At 50.8% G+C, this 15,775-nt stretch overlaps 1 protein-coding gene across 3 annotated transcripts in view; it reads left to right on the top strand.

The window, feature by feature from the left end:
- The window catches only part of SDK1 (sidekick cell adhesion molecule 1), an 871,941-nt gene that overhangs the window by 825,231 nt on the left and 30,935 nt on the right, over positions 1-15,775 (top strand). For 2 of the 3 annotated variants that reach the window (XR_013760645.1, XR_013760646.1), the window contains exons 37-38: positions 577-727; positions 955-1,066. Coding sequence is in view for 1 of the 3 variants with exons in the window: in XM_079120438.1 (XP_078976564.1) it covers positions 955-1,141; positions 2,811-2,948; positions 11,146-11,307; positions 12,127-12,252 (613 nt within the window). In the remaining 2 variants the exon portion in view is untranslated. Of the gene's footprint in view, positions 1-576; positions 728-954; positions 1,142-2,810; positions 2,949-11,145; positions 11,308-12,126; positions 12,253-15,775 lie in introns of those variants that run through there. The other variant, XM_079120438.1, reaches the window with a different exon arrangement.

The raw sequence follows: 15,775 nt of genomic DNA, 5'->3' as shown, positions 1-15,775 counted from the left end.
GAGTGAAGGACCCTCTTTGGTCAGCTCTGCAAGCAGACGTGCAGCTGTGTCTTGCAGGTGAAAATCAGTGGTGCTCACCTGTCAAGACCTGCTCCAGCACAGACGTGACCTGTGCATGTGCAAGGTGGGATGCCGCTCTGGGCCCCAGAGACCCCCTGCATCCTCTGTGCTGCTCTTGCACTGGGCGTACTGTTCTCAGGGCCTGGCTTGGGCTTAGTTCTTCAGAGCCAAGATGGATCTTCTGGCCTGTGTTGTCTTTGGGCAGCCCAGCTGGCACTGGCTGGGGCAGTGGTTCCCAGCCAACTGTCTTGGGAAGTGATTCTGGCAGCCAATTCAAACTTTTGTACTTGGGCATCAAGTTCGCCAACAAGCACATCAAAGATAGCCAAGAGGAAATAGAACCCAGAAGAGGTATAGGGCTTTCCCACCAGTTCTGAGTCCATCATGCCTTTACTTCCTATGATTTTTAGTGTTTTAATTTCCAAAGTATATTTGTCATATTGATCAAAAATTTAGATCTCAGCTTTGAACAAAACATGGTAACATGGTGGAGTTTGGGCCTCATTCTTTCCGCAGGTTGGAGCAGGAAGTAGACAGTCTCCAGAAGCCTGGGGGGGCCCAGCAGAGGCCCTGGACACAGACCCCAGCAGGGCGAGCTTTGTAATCTAGGCACCTATTGGAGACTGAAGGAAAGAACCCTTCCCATGCTGAGACCCCACCTTGAAAGGTTTGATTAGGCAATGCTCACAGTCTAGGTGAGCAACTCAGAGACACTAATCTTTGCCCAGTGACGTCAGCAGCCACAGACCTTCATCTACCCACAGTTGCCCCTGGTCCCTTGGGGGAAGGTGCCCCACCCCGCAGGATTCTGCCCAGGACACAGGCCCAGCCTCGGGAGCTGTCCAACAGGCAGCTTCCTCCTGACCCTCCCTTCCCTGGTGCCCTTCCTAACAGATCTACTATTGGGAGTCAGACAGGCAGAATGAAACAGAGAAAATGAAGGTCCTCTTCCTCCCGGACCCCACAGTGAAGCTGAAGAACCTGACCAGCCACACCAAGTACATGGTCAGCATATCTGCCTTCAACGCTGCCGGCGACGGGCCCAAGAGTGACCCTCGACAAGGGCGCACCCATCAGGCCGGTAGGTGGGCAGTTTCCTCTCTTCAGGCCTCAGCCACCAGCCTAAGTCACTTTCCTGGTGGCTCCAGGGACCCCCAGGCAGAATAAAGTGTCCCTTCCCTTGGTTTCCACAGCTCTTTGCTCTGCCTTTCCTGTCACCTGCACCACCTTGTGCAGCAGGAATTTGGAGAGGCAGGAGTTGGTTCCCTGTACCTGGCCTTGCCTGGTCCTCGGGGGGCACTAAGCCAGTGTTAAGGTTGGAGCAGCACATGTTCTCTCCCGAGCCCTGAGGGAGGCAGAGAGAGGAAGGGCTTTGCGACTGCAGTCCAGCCTCATTCCTGACCACAGGCTACACTCCAGTGCCTCTGGAAACTTCTCATCAGAGCTGCCTCCTTTGTGTGGACCCCTGGGGCCCAGCTCCTTGTGCATCAAAGCCAGGCACCAAGACTGGGTCTCCGCTGGGTTTCAGGTCCCACAGAGCACCCCTGGAGTAGTTTGGCAGCCGCCTCTTAGCTCCAGGTACATGACAGGGTCCACGCTGACAGGGGACCTACTGCTCAAGGCCTCACCCCACACAGAGGGTACAGCGTATGCCTCACAGGCCACGTCCCTAGCAAGTCTCAGTTCTAGTGGCCTGGAAATCAAAGGTGATCCCAAGAAATAGTGAACTAACTTTAGGGTCCAGGAAGTTCTCGGAGACCCTTAACGAGAAATTCCAAGACCAGAAAAGTAGGGTTCAGGAGCCTATGGGGTGTGAAGATGCAGGGCTTTGGGCTCCCTGACACTCTGTGGGCTCATCCACTTAATACCCTATCCAGATGATCAACCCCTGATCAGGGGCCCCCAGGCCCATATCCTGTGAGATGACTATGCCTGAGTTCAAAGGCTGCTTCCTTCTGCCTCCATCCAGCTCCCAAGGGGGCGGGTTTTGAAATCTGAGCTAGAAGAACCTGAGAAGATTTGTGGGACAGAAAGTAGGGGTTGGGGTTACCTTGGGGTACCAGGACCTGGTAGGTCATGGGACTAAAGGACCCAGAATGGGAGGGAAGAGGGCTCTGCTGCTCCTGGAGGCCCTCCCAGCAGCAGGGTGAGTAAAGGAGACGAAGCACCCGCTCAACCTGTCAGGCAGAGCTGACTCTAGCACGTGTCCGCCTGCACGGAACCCAGGCAGAGCTGTTGAGCAGACTCCACCCTGGCCGCACTCCTGGCCTTCCGAATCTGCCAGCAACTCCCTTGACTTGGTCATCTCCCCCTGTCAACCCAGCAGGGCCCACTGAGACCACAGTGTCGGGATTTCAGATGGAAGCAGGGAGAGGAGAGGGACATGTCCACCACGGCCTCTGGGGAGCTCTGTCTCCCCAAAAGAGCAGGACAAGTGGAGCCATCTGCATTTCATTTTCTGTCTCCATCTATTATTCATTTTTAGGCCTTTGTTAGTTCATCTTTCAAGCTCCTTTGTGTTCCAACTCTGTCATTTTCTCTGCTCTTCTCGGGAGGGTCTGTGTTTCTGATTGATCCTAGGAAGTTCGTAGGTGATCAATGAGTCTCCTTTTCATCCCGTGGCATTTAGACTTTTACTGAGTTGAAAATAACACCTAATAATATTTTCTCTTCTGTGTGGAGGCTCAGACGTGAACGTGTGATCCATAAAGGTGCTCTAGTGGAAGTCACTCTGTGCTCTGTTCTTCCAGCTCCTGGAGCCCCCAGCTTCTTGGCATTCTCGGAAATAACCTCCAGCACACTCAACGTGTCCTGGGGGGAGCCAGTGGCAGCCAATGGTGTCCTTCAGGGCTATCGCGTGGTGTATGAACCCTTGGCACCTGTCCAAGGTAAGACCAGAGGGAGCCGGGGAGGGCACCAGGTCTGCCACCTGACCTTGCTTTCAGCCAGAGTCTTCCAGAAGCTCAGAAAGGGAAGGAAAGACTGGTCTGGGACAAGCCCCAAGTTCAGAATCCAATGTGATGATTTCCCTATGGAACCTTGACTAGTCTCCAAAACCCATGAGAGCTCTCTGTTCTTCCTCCTGAGAGTTGAGTCCCTGGGGTGGCCCACAGAGATCACCCCAAGCTCCACTTGGAACCCCTTTGGCACTGTTGACCCTTGACATCATGGGCATCCCCATGATGAAGAAACGTGGAGAGCCCAGTGTCCCCAGGTAGTGTTCTGTTGCTCCCGGTCACTCATTCATGTCTCAACAGTTTATCAGTGCCTGCAGTGTACCCAACACTGTTCTAGATGCTGGAGTCCAGGGGCCAGAAAGCAAGGGTCTTGACTGACTGCATCAAGATCCTTGCTCTTCTGAGTCCAGCAAGTTTGTGTTCCAGGGGTAGAGAGGCACATGCAAATAATTAAACCAACAAGCAGGAATTTGATAGTAATTGATGCTGTGAAGAAAAGAGGCTAGGAACACATAAGGATGTGGCATGTCAGGAAGGACCCTGGGCACAAACGTCTAGGAAACCTTCCTATAGAGGACTCAGTGACAGAACAGACCCTGAGGAAGACAGGGCCCAGGGTCCCGCATGACCTGGTCTGAATGAGGGAACATGGGGCAGGCCAGAGCCAGCTGAGGTGATCTGAATTTTTCTAGGGACGCTTCTATAGTTTGGATCTGGAATGTTTCCCTGCAAACGTTCGTGTGTTGGGGGCTTAGTCCCCAGTGTGGCAATGTTCAGAGGTGCAGCTTCTGGGAAGAGATTGAGGCGGGAGGGTTCTGATCTCATCAGAGGGGTAATCCATTGGTGATTCATAGCTGAAGGGACTATTGGGAGGTGGTGGGAACTTAGGAAGTGGTCCTAGTTGAAGGGAGTAAGTTCTTGGGGACTGCCCATGGGGACTATCTCTTCTCCCTTGCTCCTCCCCCCACCTGCATTTTTTTGCTTCCTGGCTGCCAAGAGGTGAGCAGCTTTGCTCCTCCACACCCTCCCACCATGATGGGCTTTCTCACTACAAGTCCACAGTGATGGAGCCAGGCACCTACAGACTGAAGTATCCAAAACCATAAGCCAGAATAAATCTTTCCTCCTTTAAGTTTTATCTCAGGTATTTTGTCACAGTGATGGAGAGCTGACTAACAAAAGGAAACCGAGCAAGAAGACCTGCTTTACAAAGGCCCCTTTCCCCCTGGCTAAATACCACAGTCTAAATACCACAGGATGAAAAGAGGATTATCGATCATCCCAGAACTTCCTAGATCAATCAGAAACAGACCCTCTAGAGAGCGAGGAAGGAGTGTTTCAACACAGGAGCTTGAGAGAAGAAATGACAAAGCTGGAAAATGAATAGATGGAAACAGAGGATGAAGGGCAGAGGGCTTTGGGAGAGGGCACAGGGACCCCATGGAAGCCCAGCAGTGGGAGAGCAGGCAGGGCTGCAGTAGAGCCTGCGTGAGCCTGGAGGAGACAGGTGATGGTGGGCAAGGCGAGCAGCGGTGGGTTAGGGATGTGTTTTGAAGGAGCCTGAGGACTATGTCCTTGGACTGGAAGCAAGGACAGGAACTGGGGAGTGAGTGGCAGGGCCTCCCTCCCATGGCAGTCCCTCCTGTTCCTGCCCTGTTAAATGTGACCTGCTGCTGGTATCTTCTCCGGCCATCTCCCTCATCCACTAGATGATGGATGGGTACGTGTCCACTGAGGGCTCCGTGACATTTCTTCCTCACCCCAGAGTCAAGCCCAGCTGTCTCTGCCCAGTGGCCCAGGGCAGGTTCCCCTGGTAATAGACACAGCCAGCCTGTAAAAATTATAGATTATTTAATGTCTAGGAGGAAAAATATAACAGCATATCAAATAATATTGGCTCTCCATTTAAAGCAGTGATAAAAGTTTCCTTTTAAAATAAGCACATTCAGATAAAACAGGGACTTGATTTGAAGGAGGACATTGAAGCACTAGATTTTATTTCATTGAATCTAAGATGCCATTGACTGTAAGATTCATAGTTATTTTATGACATGCTAAGAAAGAAGAAATACTCCCAATAAACTATGGCCCGATACTTGTGTGTCATCAATTCTGACTGCATCCCAAATCAGGGATGTGAAAACGTGAGAAAGAAAAACAAAATGGATCTGAGATCATCCATGTGTCTGACCGTTGATGGCAAGCATGGTGGAGGTGATCTGTGGACGTGGTTCTCAAAGTGCAGAGAACCCTGGAGGGACGTGGACTTGGCCTGGCCCCTGCTTGGCTGTGTCCTTTCCAGGACCCAGCACCCATCTGGGAACCTGGTGGCCTTGGCGTGGCCATCTTCAAGGACCCAGTGCAGATGCCCAGGATTGATCTGCTCATCATTCCTGTGCACTCTGCAGGGAGAAGCACAGAGAGTGCCCAGGGACCTTCCATGCTACTTGGCAGCATTCTCTCTCTTTTCCTGACACCTCTGCACACAGGCACACACACTTACATATGCATGGTGTGTACATTGGTTCACGTGCACAAGCAGCCCAAGTTACAAATGCTTTTCCGAGGATATCATCTGGAGTCATTTAAATGAGAAATGATTGTCAAAATCTCATGATTCTAATTAACCCAGGAGTCCTTCCTCATCAAAACAGCCTGCATTGGCCATTCTTCCTGTCCTGTGTTGGCAGCCTTGCAGAATCACTAGAAAGCCCCTGATGGGCACACTTAGACTGCAGCTCTCTGTCTGTACCCCTCCAGGCAAGATGGGTCTAGGGATCGTTCCTCAGTCGGAATCTCAACACAGGGACTCGAGCGTGCTCTGACCTTCTTGCTGCACTTCCACACTGCCAGGATTGGTCCTGGTTTCTACACACCTTCCCTACCCCTGCCTCCCAGGGAGGTGACCCCACCCTGCTGTTTCCCCTCATGTGACCAGGTTGCAGTTTCTCATTAATTTTCATAATTTTTGCCTTATTGGGAAAGTCAAAGACATTCCGAGACATGCTGCTGGGGGATTGATTGCTCTCATGTGTGGCACATCTGTGGCTTGCCATGCACCCCTGTGGACACGGCCCTGCAGGATGGGTAGGTTTACTGAGCACTTACTATGGACTGGGCACTGCGCTACACACTTGCCATTCACCACCATAAATCTCCATGACACTCCACCTTGAACCACTGCCTGGATTCCCAATTCTCAGACAGAGAAACTGGGCTTAGAACCCTTAATTCATTTGCCCCAAACCTGCATTTCGAGAATGATGAGGAAGATGGGATCTGACCCAGGCCATCTGACAGGAGAACCCAGCTCTAAATGGCCTAGGATGTGGAGGTCCCAGAGCACTGTGTTCCTGAAGGCGAGTGTGAAGGAGGGCACCAGACGTGGGGTGCAGGAGGGTGCGTGCACTCATTCACATTCCAGACCATCCAGCTGCGAGGCCAGCCATGTGTGGGCTCGTCACTCCCTGGGGTGACAAGGGGCGACATCACTTCAGTTGCCACCATCTTACCTCTTTTCACAAGTCACGAGACCATCCTTCTCCAGAATTGTCTCTTGTCTTTTGAGAAGGACTTGCAGATCTTAAGCCTGTTGTCCCTGGCTTCCGCCATAAGCACGTTGTGCTCTGAAGCCGGAGCAGGAGGAGGGACAGCTCTCTGGCTCTGTGGCTCCCTTGATCACTCCACAGCTTCCAATGGCCGGAATCTCAGCACAGACAGTTCAAGAACAAACCGGGACTCCCAGGCTCTGAGCCATTGTGTTGGGCACAGTCCCGACTTGCTGATTGCTGTGCTGACCCAGGGCCTAGCTGCCCAGCCCTGCGGGTGGCAGGAAGGGTCCAGCCCCAGCTGACTGCAGGGCAGCCCCGCCTCCAGACAGCAGCTCTTACGGAGCCCAAGGGGCCCCGCCAGCTCCTCCATGCCGGCGGGCCAGCCCACACCAGTCCTGCTCCAGCGGCGGGTAAGGCTGGCTGCTGGCTGCAGACTTCCTCCTGGCTTTCCCAGCAGTCAGTGGGCCGGCTGCACTCTGGGGACAGAGCTCAACAACCCCTCCCAGCACCACCTGGTGGCTCTGTGCTCTTCAGGGGAAGCCCCCCACCCCGTCACCCCCCAGGGCCAGTAGAACGTCTAAGACTCGGTCACTTGCCTGTTTGGGCTGGCAGTTCCTGCTCTGACCTTAGAGGAACTGGTCCCAGGCCCATCCTGGGAACCACATCCTGCAGCCACACAGGCCAACAGAAGATGGCAAGTGGGCTGAAGTTGGCCTGCTGTGAGTGCACCCTGTCCAGAGCACATGGCAACTGCTCAGGAAGAGCCCTGAGGGCCAGGGCCAAGGGCAGGCAGCCCGGTTGCCACGCCTCCCTTCCCCGGCCCTGCAGCAGCACTGCCCACCCTTCCTCAGGCTTGGACCACTGGGACAAGGACGATCATGAGGCAAGCAGAGACCAGGAAGTCTGCTCGTGGCACGCCCTCTATCCTCCTGCTGCTCTGGGGACCCTGCTGCCATGCAGACGTGCCGGAGCTGGCCTTCAAACTGAAATCATCATCTTCACTGCCTCAATGGATAGGCGTGTGCGGGAGACCACAGGAACTCACTGCCCCCAGCTGAGACAGACCCAGACTCAGACCTGAGCCCAGCCCAGATCAGCCAGCAGATGCAGAGCTAATTCAAATGGCGGGGTTTTAAGCCACTAGTTTTGGGCATGATTTTAACCATGGTCGTATGTAAGAGGGACAGCAGGTAAGGACTCAGATCACAAAGTTCCCGTTAGTGTGCTCTTCAGCGACAGTAGCCGAGGCGGGAATCTTTCCCTTGTGCCTGCTGTATCAGCTTCAGAGCAGACAGGAAACAGGACTCTGCAGAGCCTGAGAGCCTCGCCCCTGGCACACAGGAAGAAGTGGCAGACGGAGGACCCGCTCCAGACCCCCAGCGCTTCCCCTTCTCTCACCTACTAGCTGACTGCAGATTTCAGAGAGAACAGGCTCTTGGCAAAGTCTGGGAGCCAGAAGCCTTATCCTGAGGGCCCCCCTCTGCTCTCAGGCACCCTGGGCATTCTGACTGCTGGGGATGGCGGCAGCCAGAGGTGAACTTGCTGTTGGATGTAAGATGATGCTGGGCTGGGGTCACGGTCAAGAGGCAGATGGTCAGAAGGCAATGACTGCTGAGAAGCAGAGCAGCTTCCTGGACCTCAGGAGATCATCTTGCCGGGCTCCCTGCCCCCTCACTCGGCCCAAGCTGTCCCCAGACTCGGCACCCTGGTCAACTCTCCCCTGGTGGTCAGCTCCCCGCTGAGCTGGTCAGGGCACTGGGAGGCCAGGATCCCAGGGCAGGGTGCCTTTGCATGGGCTCTCTTGGAGAAATCTCACTCTCACCCCTTCACTCTTGGATTCTGGATTTCCTACAGGGAACTATGAAAGTAGTAACCTGATCTCTGTATGATTTTTTAATGTCTTAAAATGCCTCATAGGAACGGAGCATTTCTCAGAGACGCGGTTGCAGATGTAATAAAAACACCAGGAGTCTTTGTTTGGGGCTACATTCATATCCACTCTCAGCACAATGGTGATTCTCTTGTGAAGATTGTCAAAGATGGGAGAGACACGTTTCTATGCACGCACGTGTGCTTGTGAACTATCTACTTGAAGTTTGTTTTGGAGACAAAAACCTTTGAAATATGGTATAGTTTTTTTCTGAGAACAGAAAAAAGTTGTCCAACAGCGATCTCACTTGTTAGTGTCCATTGGTGGGAGGCTAAGGCCTGTCCTGCTGGGACAGTCATTTGCAAACCCCTGGAAGGCATTGACCAGGGCTACCACCCCCTCGGGAGAGCAGTTCTGGCTCAGCCTGTACATGGAGATGCAGCCCAAGGCCATCCCTGACGAGTCCCTGGTCCCTGCAGGGAGCACCATGCCATTCGCCCACACACCCTCTGGAGCAGAAAGCCACCTGGAGCACTGTGCCATTTAAGCAGTGAGCCATGATGTTCTTGGGCATCTGGTTTTATGGCAGAGCTATTTTTATGTTTTTAAAAATGTTTTAAACAGTAGTATTTTATGGGATCGCACCCCAAGGCTTTATAGCGCAGGGCATGGTTTAAAAATTGACTAAATAAATAAAATTCTGACACATTTGAGACGGAGGGAAGGCCAGACCAGCTCTACCTCCTCATGGGATAGAATTCACAAAATCTGTACATGGGTTTGTTTCACTCTAGGGAGAATGAAGGCATTTTTAAACAACCAAAAAAAGAAAAGGAGTTGCTACCAGAATAGCTCTAGAGCTGACAGGACCCTGTTCATTTGCGGGTGACAGTGACGGTTGTGTGTGGTTGTCCTTGAATCCTCTTTCTGGAGCAGCCTATATAAGTTTGGGGTCAAGTAGCCCCATTTTTCTACAGAAAATCCCAAGTGTGGAGGATCAATCAAAACCAGCAAAGATACACTGAAATAATTTGGAAGAAAATAATGTAGCTGAGTAAGTGTTTTATGGAAGGTATAATGTGAAACCAGTGAACCAGATGGGAGGCGTTCTGGCAAAACCTCAGAGAGGTGCCGAACTCCACGCATCCTTCCACACCTGGGCTGGCTGCCGCGAGTGCCGTGCTCAAGTACAGGTCTTCTCAATGCTCCATGGGAAGCAGTTCCGCTGACCAGTAAGGCATGGAAATGCAGCCTCCTTGTATCCTCCTCCAAGGTATTAGTCCACCCGATAAATATCAGTCCACCAAGAGCTCTAAGAGGTCTGTGGTCAGGAACTTGATCAACTTGGTTCCTTTTTGTTTTTTTTAAAGTCACCATTTTCCCTTCTAGAAAACGCTGCATTTGTTTAATCATCACTATTTATCCTTCCCCTTAAATGTTAAATCTCAATTTTCTAATTATACAGTAATCTTCCTTATCCACAGTTTTGCTTTCTGTGGTTTCCATTAACCAAAGCCAACTGTAACTTGAAAATATTAAATGGAAAATGTGAGAACTAAACAATTTGTAAGTTTTAAACTGTGCGCCATTCTGAGCAGTGTGGCAAAATCTCCCACCATCCTACCTCGCCCTGGGTAGGATGTGAATCAGCCCTTCGTTCAGTGTATCCACACTATATGTGCTATCCCCCTGTTAGTCACCTAATAATGGTCTCTGTTATCAGATCCACTTCGCAGTATTGCAGAACTTGGGTTTGAGTAACCCTATTCTACTTACTGATGGCCCCAAAGTACAAAGGCAGTGGTGCAAAGGAGGCATAGGCATAAAACATGGAGGACGGATTAGCTCTCCTACTAAGTGTTGGTGCTGCAGGACACTAGGAAAATACCCAGTGTACATGGAGTTTGATACTATCCAGTTTCAGGATACACTGGGGGTCTTCAGACAAATCCCACGGATAATGGGGGACTCCTATACTTAATGCAACCAACACTTTTGCATTATTCGTTTGTTTACATATTCTTGTGTGAGAACTCTCTTCTTCTTGTTGTCCTAGTTCTCTGAATCCAGGCCTCCAGACAGACAGTGATAAATAAACACGTCTTCATCCTTGCTTCAAGGCACACAGATGTTCTCTCTGGCCGTGGGGCCTCCAGGCCTGAGGTTGGCCAACCCGCTCAGGCCACAGAGCTCCCATGGGGAAGCCCACCATTTAACTTTATCGATGGTCTTCCTCCATCTCTTCCATACTCTTCCCAACTCTGGGGACTAAATCAGGAGACTCATGGCCACCTACACAAGTGACACAGGACTTTGCATAGCTCAGGGCCTCATGAGAAGGGGACCCTCTCTGGGATGCCATCAGGGAGCAGTCCTGGGACAGGCAGGCCAGCTCCCACCCATGCTGCCCACAGGCTGGTCCTGCCTGTTCTTCCTTCCTGCTGCCCTCCCTGAGAGCGGCCACCCCCTGCTGTGATGTCGGCTTTGTTCCTTCTCTCCGTCAGCGCCACTTATCAAGCTTAAACTCTAATTACACTTATCTGTGCTGAAAATTGGCCATGATCACCACTTAAACTCCTCCTAATTATAAGAAATACTTCCTTAGCAAACCGCAGGGACTGTTTTCCCTGCTATCACAACAGATCTAATGGCGCTCATTGCTTCTCCAAGCTCAGCCCCCTTTTTCCTTTGCCTTTGCACATTCTAGGGGTGAGCAAGGTGGTGACAGTGGACGTGAAAGGGAACTGGCAGCGCTGGCTGAAGGTGCGGGACCTCACAAAAGGAGTGACCTATTTCTTCCGTGTCCAAGCACGGACCATTACTTACGGGCCCGAGCTCCAGGCCAATGTCACAGCTGGGCCAGCCGAGGGTAAGTGGGGCCCTACAGGCAGATGGCTGAGTGTGAATTGAAACTTCAGTTCCACCTGCTGCTCTGGTCCAGCAGGGGCTGTGGCGGGGGAGGGGGGGTCCTACCATCTCAGTAGAGATGCTCTGGTCTGATAAGCTGGGGGTGCTGAGGCAACATGGAAGGCTTCCAAAACACATGGCAGGTGGACTTGTCCTGTATAGATGAACAAGTTCTTGGACGTTAAGCACAGGAATTTTTTGTTTTCTGGGGAAATAAAGAAAATAAGTGAATTAAATTTGATACTTTATTTATTTATTTACTTATTGGTCCTGGGGATTAAACCCAGGGGAACTTGACCATTGTGCTATATTCCCAGCCCTTTTTATTTTTTTATTTTGAGACAGAGTCTTGCTAAGTTGCTAGGGCCTCACTAAATTGCTGAGGCTGGCCTCAAACTTGCAATCCTCCAACCTCAGATTCCTGAGTCACTGGGATCACCAGCATACACCACCATGCCTGGCATGACTTCAGTTTTTGAAATAAACACAATTTAAAAGTTGTCACATGTCATGAAGAAGGATCATGTAACATCCCACTTAGAGAACTCTTTGACCCTGGCTTAGGCCCTGGCCAAGCATGGCAGCAGAATCAACACTGGGGAGCACCGCCGGGTGCTGGGCACTTTGCTGCATCACCTCCTTCCATCCTTGGATAGCCCGCCATTTCCCACTGAGACCATGGTGGAGTCAGGTCAAGAGCCCTGGAGAACTAGACACACCTGCCCACACCCAGGGAGGAGGCACCCTGTGCCAATGTCTAACCACTCTTCTCCTCCCACAGGGTCCCCAGGCTCCCCTAGAGACATCTCGGTCACCAAATCTGCCTCTGCACTGACTCTGCAGTGGACGGAGGGCCCTGCAGGCCACACACCCACCACAGGCTACGTCATAGAGGCCAGGCCCTCAGGTAGGGGCTGTGAGGCCTGGTGGGCTGCCCAAGGGGTGGGGTCACAGCTAAGCAGAAGGCAGAGTGAAGGAGTCTGGGTAATGGAGCCCCCTGGCCTCTTTCCCTCCCATGTGGCCCCAGCAGGGTGGGACTGAGGGGTCATAGGTTGGAGGGGCTCACTCCTTGCCCCCTGCTTGGGTCCTCATAACAACAGTTGTGCTATTAACCCCCTGGGCATGCGATTCATGATGCTCTAGCCCCATGATGCTGAGGAGACGGATAATTGTCATTCTCAGAAACAGGTAGATGAGGATTGAAGGGCACTTCAGGCATTTCAGCTCATCAGGAAGATCCGAGATGTTTTCAGGGACTCCTCTCAGGGGTCTAATGCTACAACCTGTGGAAAGAGCTGTGCTCATTTCTGATAACTGTGAATGTCCCTATTAACAGTGAACCTGGCACATCATCTGCTTCAACTTTGAGGCATCCAAAAATGGGGTCTGAGATCCATTTCCTGCCCTATCCCACCAAAGAATTTTCTTCACCCCTCTTTCCATTCTACCTTGCTTTAATATGCTCACTTTGTTTTTTCTCCACACATTTTCATTATACATAGAAAAGGATCCACTGTGATGATGCTGAGCACACTCAGCCCCCTTCCATCTCTGCCCACTCCTGTGCCCTTCCAGTTCCTGGTACTCACTGTTCACTTTCAGCTTGACTCTGTTTCCACGTAAGAGAGATCACATGGCACTGTCTTTCTCTGTCTGGCTTATTTCAGTTAACATGATGTCCTCCTGTTCCATCCTCTTTGCTGCAGAGGACAGGATTTCTTTCTTCTTTGTGACTCAGTACTACTCCACAGGGTACACATGTACACCACATTTTCTTTATGCATTCATGTGTTGATAGGCTGATTCCATATCTTGTCTATTGTGACTGGTGTTGCAATAAACACAGATACGCAGGTTTCTCTTTTGTATGCTGACTTCAGGAATGTGGAATAACTGGATCATATGGTAGTTTTAAGTTTTTCAAGTAACCTCCATACTGTTCTCCACAGAGGCTATACTAATTTACATTCCCACCAATAGTGTATAAGAGTCCCATTCTGCTTTAATAAGAAGGATGGACATTATTCAGAATGAATTTCTGATGGGTTGAGTTGAATATTGCTGTTGGGAGCTGGAGGTTACCACCAAACATGGAGAACTCTGAGCAGCTTCACCATGACCTTCAGATGGTTGTACAGTTAATCAAGAACATCTGAGCATGAAAACAGGTAATGTTCCAGGAGTACATTCAGGAAGGAGCTGTCAAGTCCTCTGCCAGTGGACTAAGCATCAGGAGCCATTTTAGTCTAATATTTTAAAAGGCTATTAGACCAAGAGGATAGATCCTCAAAGTTACATCCATCACTGTGTCAGAGAAGTTTCTTTCCTCCTCCCCGACCAGCTTTCTTTTGAAAGGTTACCAGTTAGAAGTATTTTCTAGAAACTTCCAAGGAGAAACCTAGTACATAAGACAGAAAAAAAAAAATTTCTACCTGAAAGGCAACATGAAAAATTCTTTGGCTCAAGAATGTGTACATGTAGACCTACTGACCTCCTGGTGTCTGTTGAGCAAGACATCCAACCTGTTCTGGAGACAGAGGGTCCCAAACTGGTGCAGGATCTGGGGTTCTCAGGGGCCTTCCTTGGCCACTGGGTCTCCATACCTCTGACAGCAGATGGGCCCCTGGAACAGTCAGCCAACCCTCTGCCAGTGATGCTTGTTGCAAGAGCACCTGCAGAGCTTGACAAGAACTGTGAGGAATGTCCTAGTGAGGTCTGGGCCGCAAGAGGCTGCGGAGGCTAAGGGAGAGGCAGCCAGTGACAGGAGCTTCCTTGAGTTAGGGACAAGTTCTCTCACCAGTCTAGGGAGAGCATGTATTCCAAAGGTGACTTGTGAGTTCTGGCCCACCTTGGGGTCTGCTGAGCTTGGTTTGAGTGCATGATGTGTTGCATCCCCCACCTCTGAGCTCTGACACGAGGACGCTCTTTTCAAAGAGACGCTGGTGCTCTTGACTGAACAGGTGAGGCCCTCCGTGTCTCTTATTATCACCAGCATCACTTTAGAGTGACCTGTCCATTCCGAGGTCACTGCAGAGTCCCATGTAGTTATACACCACCAGGTCAGTAGGTTGATGTGTTGGAAGATTCATTGTTGGAAACTTGGTGCCCCATATGGGGCCTCGTGGAAGTGCCACCCTCAGGAGGAGCTGATGCTGGTCTCTCGGAGCGAGTGAGTTCCCGCAAGAGTGAGCTTTTCAAAAGCCAGCCCGGCCTTCCTGTGCTCTCTGGCTTCCGGTATCACCACGTGATCTTTTCCTCCCACATGTGCTCCTGCCATGTTGCCATCTGCCATGTTGTGGTACCAGGTCCCTCACCAGTGCTGAGCAGATGCTGGTGCCGTGCTCTTGAATTTTCAGCATTGTGAGCCAAAGAAGCCTCTCATCTTTACAGAGTACCCAGCCTGAGGCACTTTGCTATAGAAACAGAAAATGAACTAATGAACAAGATTCATGGATAGAATTGAGGAGATCCATGAACTTGGAAGGGAAAAAAACACATTTTAATTAGCCTCTAACTGAAATTTAGCATTAATGTTAGTTAGGAACGAAGGTGTACTTGTTTGCTAGGGTTGTAATACAGTACCACAAATGGGCAACTTAAACAGCAGGAGCATATCCTTTGCCCCTCCAAAGGATAGATGTCCAGTCAGGTGTTGGCAGGATTGGTTGCTTCTGAGGTCTTGAGGAAGAATCTGTTCTTGGTTCCTCTCCTCGCTTCTAGTAGTTACTGGCAATCCTAGGTGCTCCTTGGCTCAGAGATGCCTCACCCCGTCTCTCCCTTCCTGTTCACATGACCTTCTCCTCATATGTGTGTCCATATCCAAATTTCCCCTTTCTAGAAGGACTCCAGTCCATGTTGGATTAGAGACTTGACCCATTCTGGTACAAACTCATCTTAACTAATATGTCTGTGGTGACCCTGTTTCCCAATCAGGTCATCCTGAGGTATTGAGGTCATGACTTCAAGATGAATTTGTGCTTGGGGTGGGTCATAATTCAACACATAGTGGTGGGTGAGCAACTTCCCGAGTCACAGCAAGATCCCTGACACTGTCACAGGACACTCCTGTGTTCACAGGATCATTTATACTCCCAGGGCTTTGAACTTCTTGTTGTTGGTAGGCTCTGCTAAACCTTGTTAATCAATATGCTGTGAAAGGCATAAACTTTTAAATTGCACTGGGATGATGGTGGTCTCAGGTCATCTAAATCCAGCTCTCTCTGTACATCTTCCAAAGAGCCACATAGCTAAACAAGCAATGCAAAGAAAATACCACAGTCCATACCCAGCCCCAACCAGGAGACAGAGGTACCAGGAGCTTCCAATGCTTGTAGGTAATCGGCACATTACCAATGACACTGGTTTCCTCTTTAACTTTACACATCCAAAGCTATTCTGCAAAGATATCCTTAAGAGTCAAAGGAGTCCAC

The sequence above is a fragment of the Sciurus vulgaris genome (genome assembly GCF_902686455.1).
Source record: "Sciurus vulgaris genome assembly, chromosome: 18".
NCBI lineage: Eukaryota > Metazoa > Chordata > Mammalia > Rodentia > Sciuridae > Sciurus > Sciurus vulgaris.
This window is presented reverse-complemented; position numbering and strand designations above follow the sequence as displayed.